We start from the raw sequence: 16,607 nt of genomic DNA, 5'->3' as shown, positions 1-16,607 counted from the left end.
TGCCGCAGAAGTTGGGAACGGGGCCAGTCCACCCAAGTCCCGACAGGGACGGAGCGACGGGGCTTCCAGACACGCAAGAGCGTGAAACACCGTCAGGTCTAGCCCATGAACCCCGCAGCTTATTGTTGCTGCCCAGTGCTTTACAATCAGTAGGAAGCCGATAGCTGGCAGTGACACAGCAAGAATTAGCTATAAAATAGCTCAAGCTCCTAACTGAAAACAAAGCTCCACAGCTAAATGAAACAAAAAAGCAGCTATTAAAAATACTGGCCTTCAAGGCTTCCAATTTAGAAATAAGAAACATCTGCAAAAGGCAGATCTTATTAGCGTGTCTTTTCCAGGCCCACAGTGCTCTGCTGAAATGGTGACTGGTTAGGGAATCAATCTAAGTTTAAGCAAGCTAAACAAAAACTAAAACACCTTCCCAAAAACCAAGAACGTGTGCCTGCCCACAGTCACCGGAAGGCTCATGAGCAGCTACAAGCAATAAACACTCCACAATTAAACATTGTCATGCTGTTGATTTCTGATCTTGAGACTTTTTACATGGTAACATGCGGATCTATGAAAACAACCCTTGCGCTTCCCTACACCATACTACTGCCCTACAGGTACAAAATTATGAGAAATCCAAATATTTGTGTTGGCTAAGGCCTATTTCTGATTTGGATGCAGCAAGACACCTCCGGAGAGAACCTGAAGTCACCCCTGCGTGATACAAACAGCTTTGTGTCTTCCCCTCCCGCTGCCCCCTCAATCAAGTCCAACTACCCTGCACAGGAAAAACCAGTCACTGCTTCCCAAGTGATCACATTAAGCTACACCGATGATTTGAATACGGCAAAATACCACATTAAATGTAAATGCAGAAGAGTAACAAACTGATCAACCATCCCAATTCAGCTGTTGCTATTAGTATTACGGAAAGCCTTAAGCCTGAGAACACATTAAAGAGTGATCACATACACACACCTCGCATGTGCCAAAGTTTATTTTTTTTTTTTTCCAAAACTTGTTTCATCAAATAATTGGATATGAGCAGTTTTTAAAAAACAAACAGTTTGTGTATTAACAAATTGTGAAGTTCCACAATTAAAATATCAACACAGCCAGTCTTGTGCTTAGGCTTCTTTTTAAAAAATTATTAATTCATAGAACATAAACCCTCAAAGTTTTTTTCCAGTTTGTGGCTAGTATATTTTCCACACATTCTGTATTCTTATAAAATGAAGGAACTCATGTAAAGGAACAGCTGTACAAGAATACACCTGAAAAAAGCCTGAACAACCTAAATTATAGTAGCTCCTTTTAAATAAATATCCAATAAAAAGGCACAAACCTGTTATGGGGAAAAACATAACATACAAAACAAGACCTATTAAATAAATAATGTGAAGTGTGGGTTGGGGTGAGGGAAGTCTGTTCCAGCACCTATTTTGTCATTGCTCCAAGATGAAATTCCAGCCAAACATTTGGTAAAGGATTAAACTTAATCACAAGGATACACGTTTGAGATATACTGAAAGATCTGATGTTACAATTCCTGTTGTAACTGTACCAGTTACTACAATCTCTTTAAATAAATGATCATGAGAATCTGTGTAAAGTAGTGATGCAGTGATGTATGTATCAATGACATTTCAAATACATCTTCAGAGTAATAGCAACAGGTTTTCTATACTCCTAGCTATCAGTAATGTATAAATGATAACATGTACAGTTTCCATTGCTCAAAAATATAATCTTTTAAATGGAAATAAATGACCGATACACAGTGCCTTTAGATGTTGTCCTTACAATACAAACTACCCAAAACAAAGTTTTCCTTTTTATGTACAAGTTAAGCACCGATCCACAGTGCATACTATTCTAATTGTAACCCCACCCTCCCTGCCACACATCAAAAAACCCAGATGGGGATACACCCTGTATTCAATCTTGCAGTCAGAAGCTTTTTTGTTGTTGGGGGTGGGGGTGTGTGTGTGTTGTGGTTTTTTTTTTTTTTAAACAAAAGTCCATTTGTTATTTTTACCTACAAGTATTCCACCACTACGTGCACAGAACAGATTTCTCTAGTACGTGTGCCCAAAATTTAAAAAAAATTCAATTCAATAGCTTCTTGGAGGCAAAGTCAAACTGTATCTAGAGAACCTTAGAAAACCCCCATTATTTAAAAAGAGGTACACTTTCAAGTCCAACAGGCCTAACACAAATCAGCCTTTCCAGAAGTTATCTTATGGTATATCCCATAAAAGACAGCCTCTCTGTAGCAGCATGAAGTCCCAACAGTTAGGCTTGAATGACCCACTGAAGTACAACAACGCAAAGCGCACAGCATACTTCAAGTCTTCCTCCTTGTTCAGACCAACATCTTAGTTATCTGCTTTCTGAAATATTCAGAACAGGATTCTGATCAAACGAGTTGGGAGGAAACAAACGGGAAAGTCACATTTATATACACCTCTCTTCAGTGTTTTACTCATCACGACGACTATTTGCAACTCTTGTGGGCTGTTTTTTTTTGGAGAACAAGTTCTGAGCCATAAAAGCCTTGACAGCATCCTAAGTCCTTGTTTTTTACCTCTAATGTATGAACTGTGTTATTTAAAACACAGTACTCTGCCGTTTTATGCGTTCCAATATGGGCACGAGGAAGAGGTTGGCAAAAAGCAGTCCTGTGCACTTTTGTGCAGAGAGAAGTGCGTAAAGCAATCTTTTCTTCATAAGGATAAATCTGAAAGCCGTGTTTTAAAGTATCAAACGTTCTGAATGAGACTAAAAAGAAGGTGGCTTATAAAGTTTTTAGGATGTACTTTGTGGCTGTTTCTCCTTTTTTAATACTAAATAAACTGGTATCAGACAGCTTTGCTACAAGAAAGCCTACCAAAGAACCATTAAAAAAATCCAGAGCAAATCAGAAGTAGTGCAAACTATACCTAGTACTAAATCCATTTCTGAGCGAAGTACATTCCAGATATTCAGAATGCTCTGCAATAAAGTTATAACAAATATATACTGTTTACCAGGCATTTATTTGCATATGTTATTAAAATAACTGATTATTACTTATACAACTCAGTATGAGAAAGAGACCTAACAGCTTACAGTGCTAGAAACTGCCTGCTTGTAGAGCTCTCAGCTCTGTCATTAATGCCCAGACATTTATTACTACATGTACTGGTCTAATTTGAACTCAAGACATTTCAATGCTGAATAAGTCAACAGAATTCACTATTTCTTAAATAAACAGTCCCCTCAACACAATGACCCATTCTAAATGGCATCTATTCCCTCGTCACATGGAGGGTACCTATAGGCACTGAAGAACTCATTGGCTTAAAATTGTACAATTGTTCGGCCTAACAAAGGTGGATTAAAGCTTGAAGCCCTTTGTAATTCAAACTCGAACATTACATTGCTATAGACCGGTCCAAATTCTTTTAAAAATCAATACACATTCAGAAACTCCAAGTTTTAAATTTCTGCAAGATTACGTTTCCCAGGAAGTTAGTGGTTACAGATTCCAAGGGTTGGGGGTGGGTTGGTTTTTTTTATTTTGTTTCTCTTGAGGTTTTTCACTTGGCAAAAATATTTCCATAGGGTTAATAAATAGTACTTTTGCACTCTTTGGACAGAATCAAGCATTAAAAAAAAAGAGAAGGCTTGTTCCCACTATGAGGAAGGTGCTGTATTTTAGAAGTTCTCTGCAGGACAGTTTGACAAGATTCTCAGGCCTATTTGCGTTTATAGTGAGAGTCAGAGACATTTCTGCAATTATAGACTCCCCAAAAGATAAAAGACATGCTACTCTGGAGGTCTATTTATCATAACAATAGAAAACTAGTCATTTTTTGAAAACCCAGCTTTAATATTAATCATCAGTAGAAGTGATTTTACAGGAGATAATTTCTTTGTATTCTGCCACAAAGCTTCTGGAAGAAAGGTTGCTCCCAATTCCATTTACTTGTTATTAACTACTTTTTCTTTTAATGCTATCACTTTTTATCAGACATTGAAAAATACAAGATAAGGCATTTTCATAGCCAATTTCAGTTTTGGAGGAAGATTGTTAAATACAAAAGACATGCCAGAAGTCTGTACACATCTGACCCATCGTGAATAGCATACTTCATAAATTAGTTGATTTAAAAGATTTTCCTCTCAAAAAGAGTCCGGATTTCTTAACATAGCATTTTTACCTTGAAATTACTACAGAAGAAAAAGATTACTGCAGCATTAAAGAAAAGATTATCTAAAAGTTTGCACATATTTACACATTTAAAAATAATTACTTTTATATGGTTTACAACTAGGTTCTTATTTCAGAAAAGCAGCACAAGCTATTCCCTACAGCTGGATAATTTCAATATAGTTACCAGTTCACAAGTGTGCACTATTGCAAGGTTTGCTTCTTTTGACCTAACAGACTTAAAAAAATTGATCTCTTGCCTCTTTTGCAGTTAGCAACGAGATTTTCAAATTGCTCCCATTTGCTGCTATTGGGGATACCTACGTTCACTGGCTCCCAAAGCTATTCTTCCTTGAGCTATGAAAAATGCTATCTGCAGAGAAGATACTCAATGGAAGGGCAGCTACTGTCACCTGTTGGAGGCTGCACACGCTGTTCCGTAACACACTTGTTTCCCCTGCTCCATCACAGACTTTCAGCCCATATCAGAGCCTGGCTCTTTCAACTAGCCATGTAACACTGACATACCAATGGAGCAATTTATTATTTTTAATATATATATATGTAATATGTATATATATCTTGTTGATTCACAGCATTTCAAACTCACATTATAAAGTTTGCAAATTACTATAAGCTATTCTAATGTGAAAAAGCTGTCTGATTTCACACAATATTGGCCTTATGATAATGCAAGCATTGCTCTATCAGAGTATTTATTAGAGCACATAAAAATTTTATTGCTCAACTTCATTTGTGTTGTGTCTTGGTTACAACAGCCACAGAATTTATGGAGGAAATAAATAGCTTTGACATCCTCAGTTAACTTCCTAAGGTAAGCCACTGATGAATAAGGTTGTAGAGCAATCATGTAACCCCTCTTCTCAGCTTTGAAGATGATAATCCATCTTGCACCTTCCGAGTCAGCCTCAATAAAATACAGTTTTCTGCTGAGCAGTTTAAAAATCAGTGAACAAACATGACTTCACACTGCAGTGACTGTTATAAACAAGAATCTCTAAAGCATTGCAATTCAAAATAATATTGTATTATACAGGGAAGAAACAGTTGCCCTGTTCAGGTATACATCACGGAAAGATTGAAATTCAGTCTTTTCTTTTTTTTACCAGTATTTGGTTGTTCTCACATCTTGCTGCTTTGGTGGCTCTACATAAACTGTATCTGTGAAGTAGAGATTACATATTAATGCCACTTACATAACACATCATTTCTCAATGTTTTAGAATTATGAATCTATTCAACTGCCTTGTTACCTGCAAGTTAAGACTATAGGTTTGGGCACTTGAAAACATCCCCAAAAAACATTAAGACCAATGTATTTGGATGACAGGAGTACACAGTTTCTTCAACTTGAATGATCTCGTCCATGCCTTTTTTACTTCCTCACCACCTGATCCTTCAGAAAGCCTTCACCACCACTCTAGTCAGTATGACTAAACCAAGTATCCAGCTAATGTCATAGGAAGTCTAAATTCTACATATTTTCACCACTCCCATTTTCTTAATATTGACACAGTAAGAAGTTAGCCACTAAATCTCCAATTTTTACTTTCTTCCTTGCTTCCTACATTCGCATGGTCTTACCATCTGAATTTGCTTCCTCACCAGCAAAAGCTGTTACCCTTGACTGAGGAACCCCTCACTTTCAAATGCAGAAATACACGAGTAGCCCTTCATGGAACATTTGGTTGCTTTTACCAAGACTAAAGTTTCAATGTGATCTCAAGATTAAAGAAAACAGTTCACCTGAGTTTCAGAAACAGGTGCAAAAGGATTTGTTGGCCTTAGACCAGGCTGTGTATACATCATTGACTGGGGTGCCATCAAAGGAGCAGCTCCAATCTGAGGAGGTACCTGTTAGAGAAACAAAACCCCCAGAAAACAGGTATATAAACTAATTCTAGAAGATACATCTTTTCGCATTGTTAGTATGGTAGAAAATAAGCATACAGGCACACACATGCAGTAAAGTCAAAGCTTTTATAAAACTTTGTATATGAAATTTAGAGTAATCTCTTCCAATGCACAGTGCGAAAAAGCTATCAGTTTTCACACACTTACGAAACAACACATATAAGTTGCAGGATGATTTTTGAACATCGTAATGCCTGCCATGAAACCCACTGGAGGAGACAACTAGGTTTTTCAGGAATACAAGACAATCATATTTCTTACCATTCCATATACAGGCACTTGAGGTGTGGTCAATGGGTACGTAATAGGAGCAGGTACCTTCAATCAAGAAAATTTTAATGTATTTTAGATAAGCTCATGCATACTAGTAATATATACAAAACTGTGAAAAATACATGTTTTTCAATACTTAAAATAACCAACGTATTTACAAGAAATTGACTTACATATCCAGGATAGTGCACTCCATTCTGGCACAGCAAAAGGAGTAAGGACAGAAAATTATTTAAGAGGTATTCAAACTGGAAATTCTAACCAAGGGATGGATTCAAGTCCAGTACTGTAACTACGCTCAACTCAATTATTAAAACAATTAAAGCGGGAGGAAAAGTGCAAGGACAGTAACATCAGTAACTATGTCTGTTAACTTGGATAGGCTCCCCGCCTAGAAAGCTATCGCTAGTAAGACTTCCAGAAAAATAGAAAACTAGCCAGATTTGAGTATATTGCTTGCACAAACATTTGTATGAGAAGCCTTTACAGGGCATGGCATGCAATATTCCTTCTTCCTCCCACTATGTGCGAGAAGGGCATAGGAAAAAAAAAACCAAACAAGGAAGCCAGTGACCATTCAGCTTACAAAACAGCAACAGATGTTTAGTCGGGTAAATGTTGCTCACATACTAATTTCTGATGTCTGCAACATACCACAATATGAAAAAGGAAAAACACGAGGAGCATCTTAAGCCGGTAATAACTTATATCGGGTTATGTTCACAGTGATGCATGCGCTTCATATTGCCATGCGTTGTTAAGTAGTGCTAATTATATTAAAAATGGAGTGCTAGTTAAAATACTTCACTATGAAAGAGTATGCAGACTATACATGAACTGGAGAGCTAGTACTCTGAATGCCACAGACCAAGCCAGGACAGTTAAGACCTTTCCAATACTGAGGCACTGATTTTAATGATGCTCATAACTGAGCTAGTTCTTTGCATCATTAATTGTTGGAATCCCAAGCAAACGAGTGAGCACATACCTGGCATAAAGCACACAAATGCTTAGACCAGAAGGTATTAAGCATGAACACATGAAATAAAAACACACAACCCAAATCCAGAGTGATCAATGTGTGCTAAGGTGCCCTCTATCTTTCAAAAATAAGAATGCATCAGCACTCTAACAACGTTCTAGAGCACAAAGAGGGGATAAAAAGATTTTATGGTCTCAGAAGTCTCACATAAAAGTGCTATGCAACTGAGACATACTCTCATCTGAATTTTTGAGTTTCATTTTTGATTCCAATTCTGGATTTAATATTCAACTTTGATAATTTTGAATGAGCATACTCACATAAGATGAGGAAAATAGGCATTACAGGCAAAGCTACTCTTAATGGAAAATAAAGTCAGACAGCAGTCCAAAAGTCATAACAAATATGGCAATTACCCTAGTTGTACATATAACCAAGGTGAACATTCTACTTCCCTCCAAGGCAGCTGTATTTCAGAAGCGGTTTGTATTTGTATGAATATATATGAATAGAAGATACTTGAAAAATCTCTTTTAAAAGGACATCAGTTGCCTACAAATATCCCTCCAAGAAATGAAAATTCTTCATTTAAATAACTATAAAACTTCCACTTAGTATTTTGTACTGTGTTTAAAATACAAAGTTGCTGTTGAGCATTATCAAAAGTCCAAAGTGCTGCTTGACCTGATAATTAAGGTGCCTTGCAGGGGTTGCAGCAGCATTTCATGTGATAAAACTGAAAAAGGAGCGAGAACTGGAAGGAACAGCAGTTTTGCCCTTGAAACACATTCTCAGGATTCTTAAAGGTGCATGTGTGTGTGCATGGGGGGCAGGGGAGTGGGGCGGGAGCATCTCAAACACGCACATCAAATTTTCTCGTTTGGGGTCATTTGTTTCAATTCAAAAAGAACTTCTGAACTGAGATACATCTCAAGTGAAAGGCTGATTATTTAAGTTGTTAATGGACAAGTTTTACAGCGAGGAGAAATAAAGCATACTAAAATCTCTACCTCATTCAGTTTAAGAATGAGGTTACTGTACTTCAGTTAAGAAGTACAAGCATTCCCCCCTGCCCCCAGTCTTGTCCCAAACAGCCTTTGCTATTCTTTTTAAGTTAATTCAAGCACGGTAGTAGCATTTGCTAGAATGAAGTGCGATTTCAATAGTACAGAAATTACCATATGTGGAATAGCGGGTAAGGGAGTAGGGTTCCATGTGGTCGATGTGCTTGTTTTTGCTTGCCAGTTTGTTCCACCAGTAAGTTTCTTCTCTGTAGGCTGGGTCCACTGCATATCTGATCTGAAATGAAACCACAGCTAGAGTAACAACAACATAATGGAAAACCAAAACATGCCTTAATACATGTACACAGCTGGAATCTATGGGTGGAAGAAACACTTGGGATTTCAGTAACTACTTATATATATTTCTGTTCCAGTAAACATGAAGTCTGGGGATTCTGTTTTGTGTTAAAAGTAAACTATCATTACTGCACTGTAAGGCATAATGATTAACTGGAGTTTTATGTAACTGCAAGATCTTTTATGGGGCCTCATAAAAATACTTAAATAAAAATACAGCAATTGCAAAACTAAAGTGAATTACTTCAAAAGTTAAGGTTGACCATTATGGTGACTGACCACAAACTCACTGTTTCAATGCTGTACCTGGTAGCAGACTACTTTCAAGAGTTGAGACTCTTGCCATGTTAGTGCTGGTAAACTGCCAGAGACTACCAAATAGTCATGTGAGAATATAATAAGTACGTATATGCACTTACTTTTTGGATGGAGTTCCTCCAAAGCCAAGATCTGGGGGGAAAGAGAAACAGACAAAATCCCTAAGTATTTCTAATTTTTTTTTGGGGAAAAAAAAAAGCTTGTGTTGTTTTCAGTCACAAATGGCAAAGTTAAGTTTAAAAGCTTCACACTTACTTCCCACTAGATTAGCAAGTGAAGAATCAAGGTCATTTGCCAAAATTTTTCCGCTTTGCTGGTTGGCTAAAGTGGCTCTTTGACTTTGTGGTGGTACTGTGGGTTGCAATACATCATCTAGAAAGTTAAAAGCTAAAACAAAGAACATAAAAGCAACTGTCAACAAAACAGTTACATTGCATTTAATAAAAGACATCCATAAGCCAGGGAGGTATTTTCTTTATAGAACACTAAGTAGTTTGAGTATATGTGGAGGTTCAACATGCTGGAAGTGTTTAAGGCTTAGACAGAAGCATAGTTTAACCTCTTATTTTTTATGGAGTACTATAGTAGCTACTAATCTAGTAGAATCTTTAATTTTACTTCAGCAGTAACTGATGGTATTTTTAAATTAAGATGAAACTCCCCTGAAACTGAAGAAAGAAGGTTGTTAAAGGTAGTTTCAAAGTGTTCTTGTAACACAATAAAGCAGTAATTTCATGATACTGCTAGTATCCTGAACGTACACAAGAGTTCCTTCGCTATATGTTCATGAGGACTTCGAATATATAGCAAAATAGCACCAACCAAGAGAAAGATCGTAACTCAGCTATTCTTCAAGCAACACATACACACAACTCGTTTTGCATTTTTATAAGTACGACGCCTCTCAATGAAGTTAGAGAGAACTCATTACCATCTATCAAGAGAAAACACTGAAGTCACAAGCACTGAAAACAGATTAACATAAGCTTACCCGTTAAGAGATATCCAGTGGGCCACGTTCAAAGTTCATTCCCCCCAAAAAAGAGGAAACCATTATTACACAGTATATGAGATTAGTCAAAGCTAATTTCAAAGTAAATAACTACAATTGAACTGATTGCCTGTTATCTTATCAGCCCTATAATCATCTTGCAAATGTATTAAGTGATTAAATTTTGAACTGCAATAGCAGTTACGCTAAATTGTTAAGCAACTGTTGCCTGTAGGGTGTAAGTTAGTCATAAACTAGTTTTTACCACTTGTAGTCCTGTACTCTGGTGCTGTAGATTTTCCTCCAAAAACAGCATCAAAGTCCACATTAATTGTTGAAGAGGTGGTACTTGGAGGAGCTGAATGAAGAGGAAAACCTGAAAAAAAAATTTAGAGTAATCAATACACCCATGGAGTAATACCACTCATTACAGTGAAACCAGAAAGTTTACAAAAAAATAATCAAATTACCATCAACAGTCAGAGGATGATACACAGAAGCATATGTAGGTTTATGACCACTAAAGTCATCTTCATAAAAAGAGAGAAGAAAATAAGATCAGTTTAAAAGAGAAAAAGGGAGAGGGGACCTAAAAATTAAGTCTGCAGTTAAAAATTAAGAATTTTTAGTAATAAAAAGGATTTTTTTAATTTAACAAATTTGAAAAGCTCAAGTAACTCCTGCATTCCCCATTACAAAAGAGAAAGGAGATTGCAGTTTGAAAGAAATCAGCAAAAATTCCAGCAAAATTGCAAGTCTTAGGATGTCTAGGTTGGGCAAGCTTAACAAAATAATGAGTTATTTCAACTGTAGAAATAAAACTTTAAGGAAACATGTAATTGACTACATCTGGAATTAATGCACCATTTTCACTTGTTAATAAAAAGTGAAGATTGGTCCAAACCACAAAAAGATTACATGGCCCAGTTTATTAGCATTATCATCTCCAGTTGCAAAGAAATTACATGGGTTTTGTTTGTTTGTTTACCACTAAACAGTTCCACCGTTTGTTTGGAGGAAAAAGTAGAAATGATGAAAGGGGTGGTAGATTTTACAGCTTCTTCAACTGGCTTCATGTCAAAGATGTCCAGATGAGGTGGAGAACCAACACAACCATTTGAGGACGAGAAAGGACCTTTCAGATGCAGAAGTGAAGGAAAGAATACAGAGTACAAATAATGGAAAAGAAAACCAGACTGAAATGACTGCATATGAGAATCTCTAGACAAAATCATACTGTAAATATTCCACCTAGTGCTCAGCCCATTAAAGATACAAATTCTTAGTTTCAGATAAAAATCCTAACAGCTCTCTCTAGAGAAAATAATTCTAGTGTTGCCATTGGGTGGGAGGAGGAGAGTGACAGAACATTAATCAGTCAAAAAAGTTAGATACTACATTTTTGGCTTCAAGAATCTACCTTTTAAATAGCACATAAGGGTATCAATTACACCTATTAAAATACCAACACTTACAGTGGTGTTAACATTGCCTTATTTCAGCATTTAAGACATTTCTTTGACATCTACCCTGATTATTCTTTGGAGGAATGGGTGAGGGTATGGAGAATGCTGTGCCCAAGAAACTGGGAACGACAGCTTTATTATAAGAACTTTGAAGTCACCAACACCTTTTAAATGAGAAGTGTATTAATTAATATCACTTAATGGAATGGAAATACTAGTCCAGCATCTTCTCAGTTACATCTGCTTAGTTTATATTTCCCAGCATTTTTAAACTTTGATTTTTAGTTACGTTTCTTCTACCTGGCCCCTTTATTGAATAGCTCCTTCCTTCCATCTACTGCACATTGACGCTACTGCTATGCGTTAAAAAAAAAAGTAACTTTTCTATAACAGTTTGCCAGAGCTTTCAGATGACTTATTTTATATTCTGTCAAGGATAGAGATGTTTAAATACAAAGTAATTAAGGTTTAAGATGTAGATTCAATTAAGTATGAATCTGTATTTTATTCTTGTATTCTGAGAATACACCCATCATTTAGACAGTCAAATCATCGTATCAGCTCACCTCCCCAAGCACTGCTTGCTGATGTTGATATAGCTGGAGTACTCTGCACAGTTGGAACAAATGCAGGCTGAAGATCAAAAAGATCACTAGAAAGGTTGGGCATGCTGAATAAGAAAAGAGAGAGAGAGAGAAACGTGAAAATACGCAACAGGCTTGTATTCTTGTGTTATACAAACACCCATACCAATCTCACTTTCTCTTGTTCACTAGTAGCCCATCAATAATAGTGGTACAAAACAAAACTAGTAATTAAGCACTTATTGACCAATACCAAAATTCTTGTGAATACACCAGGAAAACATCAGCAAAAGGTTATTCTTGAAAAGTAACCAGGATCAGTGCTTTGCAATTGACTGTGGAGCTACAGGCCAATGCAGTAATTTCTGCTTGCTTCAGAAAGCAAAGTAAGTCTCTCTCACCTATTTGTTGTGGGTGCTGGTACTGCAAAGAGGTCAACAGCTACAGTGGTATTCACACTTTTTCCTGATAAGGTGCTTGGGGATGCTGATGTGGAAGTGGAATTTGATACTACAGAAATCTCTCTTAATCGCTGCTCCTGAAAGATGAGATAGACAGTTTGCATCTTAGTTTTATTAATTTATTAACCCTTCAGTCCTGAAGACCTTTTCCAAGAAGACATTTTAATTATGGTCCTAATAAATGAGTCATTCTCCTGTAAAGTCCTGAAAACAGAAAGATGATTGAAATTAGAGATAGGAGTATTTGTTTTAAGAAAGCCTTTATAAAAATCAAGGTGGGACTTGAGGTTTTAAATAATTATTTTTTTAAACTATCTATAAGTGCCTAGAAGTAAAACACTTCTAATCAAGCTACACATTCTAAGCTCCCTTCACAGTCACTCAGAGAAACAGGTCAATGGACCTTTGTTCAGGAAGACCCATCTCTCTCTACTGTTAGGATCTCTTCATAGTTCAATTCAGATGCTCAGAAGTCAGACTAACAATGTGCATCCTAATAATATCCATGTGGTGTTGCTCTTAAACTGGCAAAATAAAAATCTAGTTTACATTGTTAATTTTAGGTTTACATCCCTCGTTACTTCTAGATATGCCCACTGCATTTATATAGCACAGGTGTATGTTTTACACTGCTTACATTCCTCAAGTAAAACATTGAGTGAGCTTGCAAGCTTCCCTGCCCCCAGATGAAGATTTCTATCAGCTGATTTAATTATTCAGTTACAGCAGCTACAAGTCCTATTCTAGCCAAAGTGGGACAGTGAAGAGGGAGACATCTGATGCAACTCCTGAAAACAAAAAAGAAAAACCCCAACCAAAAAAACCAAACAACATCACCACCACAACACTTGCTGAGATTCAAGTGAAGCAGTTCGGCAGCAGGCAGCAAGGCACACTAAGATTGTAGTCTAATAGCAGGAAACCTGCTTCACATTGATTTGAAAAATATGCCTTACACCAAGTCAGGAAAGTGAAGAATCTTCAATAGACCTCTAACTCCAGAGACGAAACTCAACTCTGCATTACTGTCAAAGTTTACTTTCACACTCCAAATAGTTTTAAGGCTCTTGTAACGTGGCCTCGAGACTTGCTCCATCGTTTAGGTGTGTCTAGAGATGTTAAAGCAACAGAAGAAAAATTCCCCAACTGCCCCACTTGCGTGTGCCTGGGACATGACAGAACTACAGGTTTAGCTTTCAGCAAGAGAAGCGTCTTGCCTTGTTCGAGATTTTATACTGTATATGTTCTCAGGAAACAGTGTTATAAACAGGTTAAAAGGACCCGAAGGACCAGGATTCAGGCCTTGAGAGGGATGTTACTAAGAGGACTACTCAACAAGTACCAATGAGCAAAGGAAAGCACATTAAGGAACCAAGAGAGAACACGCTGATTTTCTTTCAAATGTATTATTATTCAAAGTCCATAAATTAAACCTAAATACATACGATTTCAAACAGTTTTTCAAGCTAAATTATAGAATTATAAGTAAGAGCAGTTAAACGTGGACAGAACTGTAGTGTGTATTCTCATTATGAGCAACATGAGTGAAGAATCACACTAAAGCCACATTCCATACATCATGGGGAAAAATAATTCCCCTCCTACCAATCATCAGTCTTACAATAGCAATGCTGTATGTTCAGCTGCTGAGATGTAACCTAGAAATGTTGTATACTCATTTTGGGAATCTTTGAGATAAATAACGATCTCTTATAAGGAAGAATATAAGTGATTTATATCAGCTGTCTGCTATTCAAATCATACTCCTGGTAGAAGGGTCACCACATATTGGCAGCCATCACACCTGCATCCTACAGAATCATGCCTTGACCTCTCTTAAGATGAGAGTTCCCCCACCATACGCTATTCTAAGCCAACCCTGGTTTTCACCTGTACCACTTAAAAAAAAAAATCTCAGAATACAAACTTGTAAAAAATACAGTACCTTAAGTGCCTGCAGTCTAGCTTGTTCCTCCTCCAATGCCTGCTGCTTTTCTTTCTCATCCATCCTGCTAAATGACATTCCTGTATTGGCAAGTGTGGAAACAGCACTGGATAGGGCACTAGCTCTAAAAACAGTAATAATTAAAAAAAGTTTTATTACAAAAAACAGCCAGGTATACATCACATAATCATCAAGTGCCTTATCTAGTTGTGTGCCATTCCCCCTCCACTCCAGTCTTTTCTCTCTGGTACAGAAACGCAGACACCCCAATAATGAGGGGGTTTGGTGAAAAAGCAGCATGAGTACAGAGGACTACTCCCTCAAGTTTCAGCGGGTAGGAACTGGAAAACGCAGAACACACCAGTTGTTTTTCTTTAAGGTCACATAGACTAGACTGGAATTCTATTCCATTCAAGTGGCAGAGGCACAAAAAGCTTATTTGTACATATTATATATATAACAGTAAACAAAGCACAGAAGTTATTCTTTATATAGTATACTTTTTAGCAGAATACTGTAGTAGTGAATCCTCAGATACTTGCAAAAAAAAAATCTGAGGAGCAAGACAGCAACTCAGGAATATACCTTACACTGATACATTTATCAGTATTTACCAAGTTTCGGGGGGAGAATGCCTATGCCAAAAGATATCTCTCACTCTTAAGTCAGAAGTACTGCTCATATGTATCGATACAAAGAGTAACACAATTCCTGCCAGCACAAAGCATCTAAGCTAATTTGGCTGTTCTGAGAAGGGACTGAAGAACTTTTATAAGCAGGTTAAGATAAATTCACGGTCCGAGAAGTAGGTAATTGACCAAGATAAATACCATCCTATCTTGGGTAAAAAGAGCCTCAAAACCCAAATAACTTAGAAGTCTTATAAGCCAAAGGACTTCAAACAACTAAAAACTAAAAAGAATAATATACAAGGTCTCAGCTCAGTGGTTTATTACAGCAGAATAAGAAGTCTGTCAGAGACACAGGCAGACATACCTAGATTTCAAATGTGACTAAGCTATCAGACTACTAGTCACTAGATGCTTCATTTATACTTCTAGGAAGATATATTTGGAAGTGAATAAAATTCAAGGAGAACACCAAATGACTGAATCCTGAAAATTCTCAGTATGAAGATGACAAATCCTAAGTATAGGCATCGTTATAATTCATTGGGTGCTCACCTGCTGGCAGCGGAGACTTCTTTTGTTTTCTTTCCCTCCACAGAAGCCAAATGCTGTTCCAGTGCTTCAAGCAAGCTGCTGGGTGCCTAAAGTTAAAGTATTTATAAAACACTGCTTCTAGACAACACATCCTTGTTTAGTACACAGATTAGTTTCCTCATCCACTAACAACAAAACCCCACACATCAGTAATTGTGCCTTTGGGTTTTGCTGCCATCCTGCATACCTGAATTCTATCTACCCAGTTGTGGTTCTTTAAAAGGAGTGGCACCACAGAGCCATGAAGTAAGGATTCCCCCAGAGTAGGTCTGCTTCTGTGTAGCAAGTCACATTCTTGTTTTTGGCAACAGTATTTGCTATGTTAAGATTAATCCAGTAATCACAGCTGATTAAGCAGTACTCCCTTAAACTCGCAGAAGTACCAAAATGAAGCCTTTGCATTTTTGACCCCCTTTCCCCTGTAACAATAAAAAGCCAATCATTTTCCATTCAAATATTTACAGTCAAAGGCTTGCATTAGAAACACTTGACTACAGCAGAATGTTAGGTTTGATTAAAAAAAGCAATCAAATTCAACCTAATCCCAACAATACCATTGCAGACGGAGTAGCTATTCAACACATGACTACACAATAAACCAACTCAATTACTCCAAAGCCTTTGGTAGCCTAAAACATTAGAAACTAGCAACATCACCTCAAATAAAGTTTTTGGGTTTTTTTGCGGATTCCATCTCCATCCCTTCTGTCCCCATCCCTCCCCTGGAAAAGTGTTACCCATGAGAAGTTTTAAACATTAAGCTGTTTTTATTTAAAGCGATGAAGAAGATTAAAAAACCCCAGGTTTCTCGCCACTTAAATCCAGCAGGAAGTCAGACACTAGACACCTTAAATGAGTTTTAGGTGACCAATACTCATA

At 37.1% G+C, this 16,607-nt stretch overlaps 1 protein-coding gene across 4 annotated transcripts in view; it reads right to left on the bottom strand.

The window, feature by feature from the left end:
• Positions 1-975: 975 nt before the first annotated feature.
• LOC143164582 (phosphatidylinositol-binding clathrin assembly protein-like) overlaps positions 976-16,607 on the bottom strand; it is a 33,968-nt gene continuing 18,336 nt past the window's right edge. The window contains exons 9-21 of one of the 4 annotated variants that reach the window (XM_076347350.1): positions 15,690-15,775; positions 14,506-14,629; positions 12,501-12,637; positions 12,082-12,185; positions 11,038-11,184; positions 10,520-10,579; positions 10,315-10,425; positions 9,314-9,445; positions 9,160-9,190; positions 8,558-8,678; positions 6,386-6,442; positions 5,957-6,064; positions 976-5,371 (exon numbers count right to left, since the gene is read on the bottom strand). In XM_076347350.1, the coding sequence (XP_076203465.1) occupies positions 5,357-5,371; positions 5,957-6,064; positions 6,386-6,442; positions 8,558-8,678; positions 9,160-9,190; positions 9,314-9,445; positions 10,315-10,425; positions 10,520-10,579; positions 11,038-11,184; positions 12,082-12,185; positions 12,501-12,637; positions 14,506-14,629; positions 15,690-15,775 (1,233 nt within the window). In that variant the 3' untranslated portion in view covers positions 976-5,356. The remainder of the gene's footprint in view (positions 5,372-5,956; positions 6,065-6,385; positions 6,443-8,557; positions 8,679-9,159; positions 9,191-9,313; positions 9,446-10,314; positions 10,426-10,519; positions 10,580-11,037; positions 11,185-12,081; positions 12,186-12,500; positions 12,638-14,505; positions 14,630-15,689; positions 15,776-16,607) is intronic. The other 3 variants (XM_076347352.1, XM_076347353.1, XM_076347354.1) reach the window with 3 other exon arrangements.

This window comes from Aptenodytes patagonicus, chromosome 9 (assembly GCF_965638725.1).
Source record: "Aptenodytes patagonicus chromosome 9, bAptPat1.pri.cur, whole genome shotgun sequence".
Classification (NCBI taxonomy): Eukaryota; Metazoa; Chordata; class Aves; order Sphenisciformes; family Spheniscidae; genus Aptenodytes; species Aptenodytes patagonicus.
This window is presented reverse-complemented; position numbering and strand designations above follow the sequence as displayed.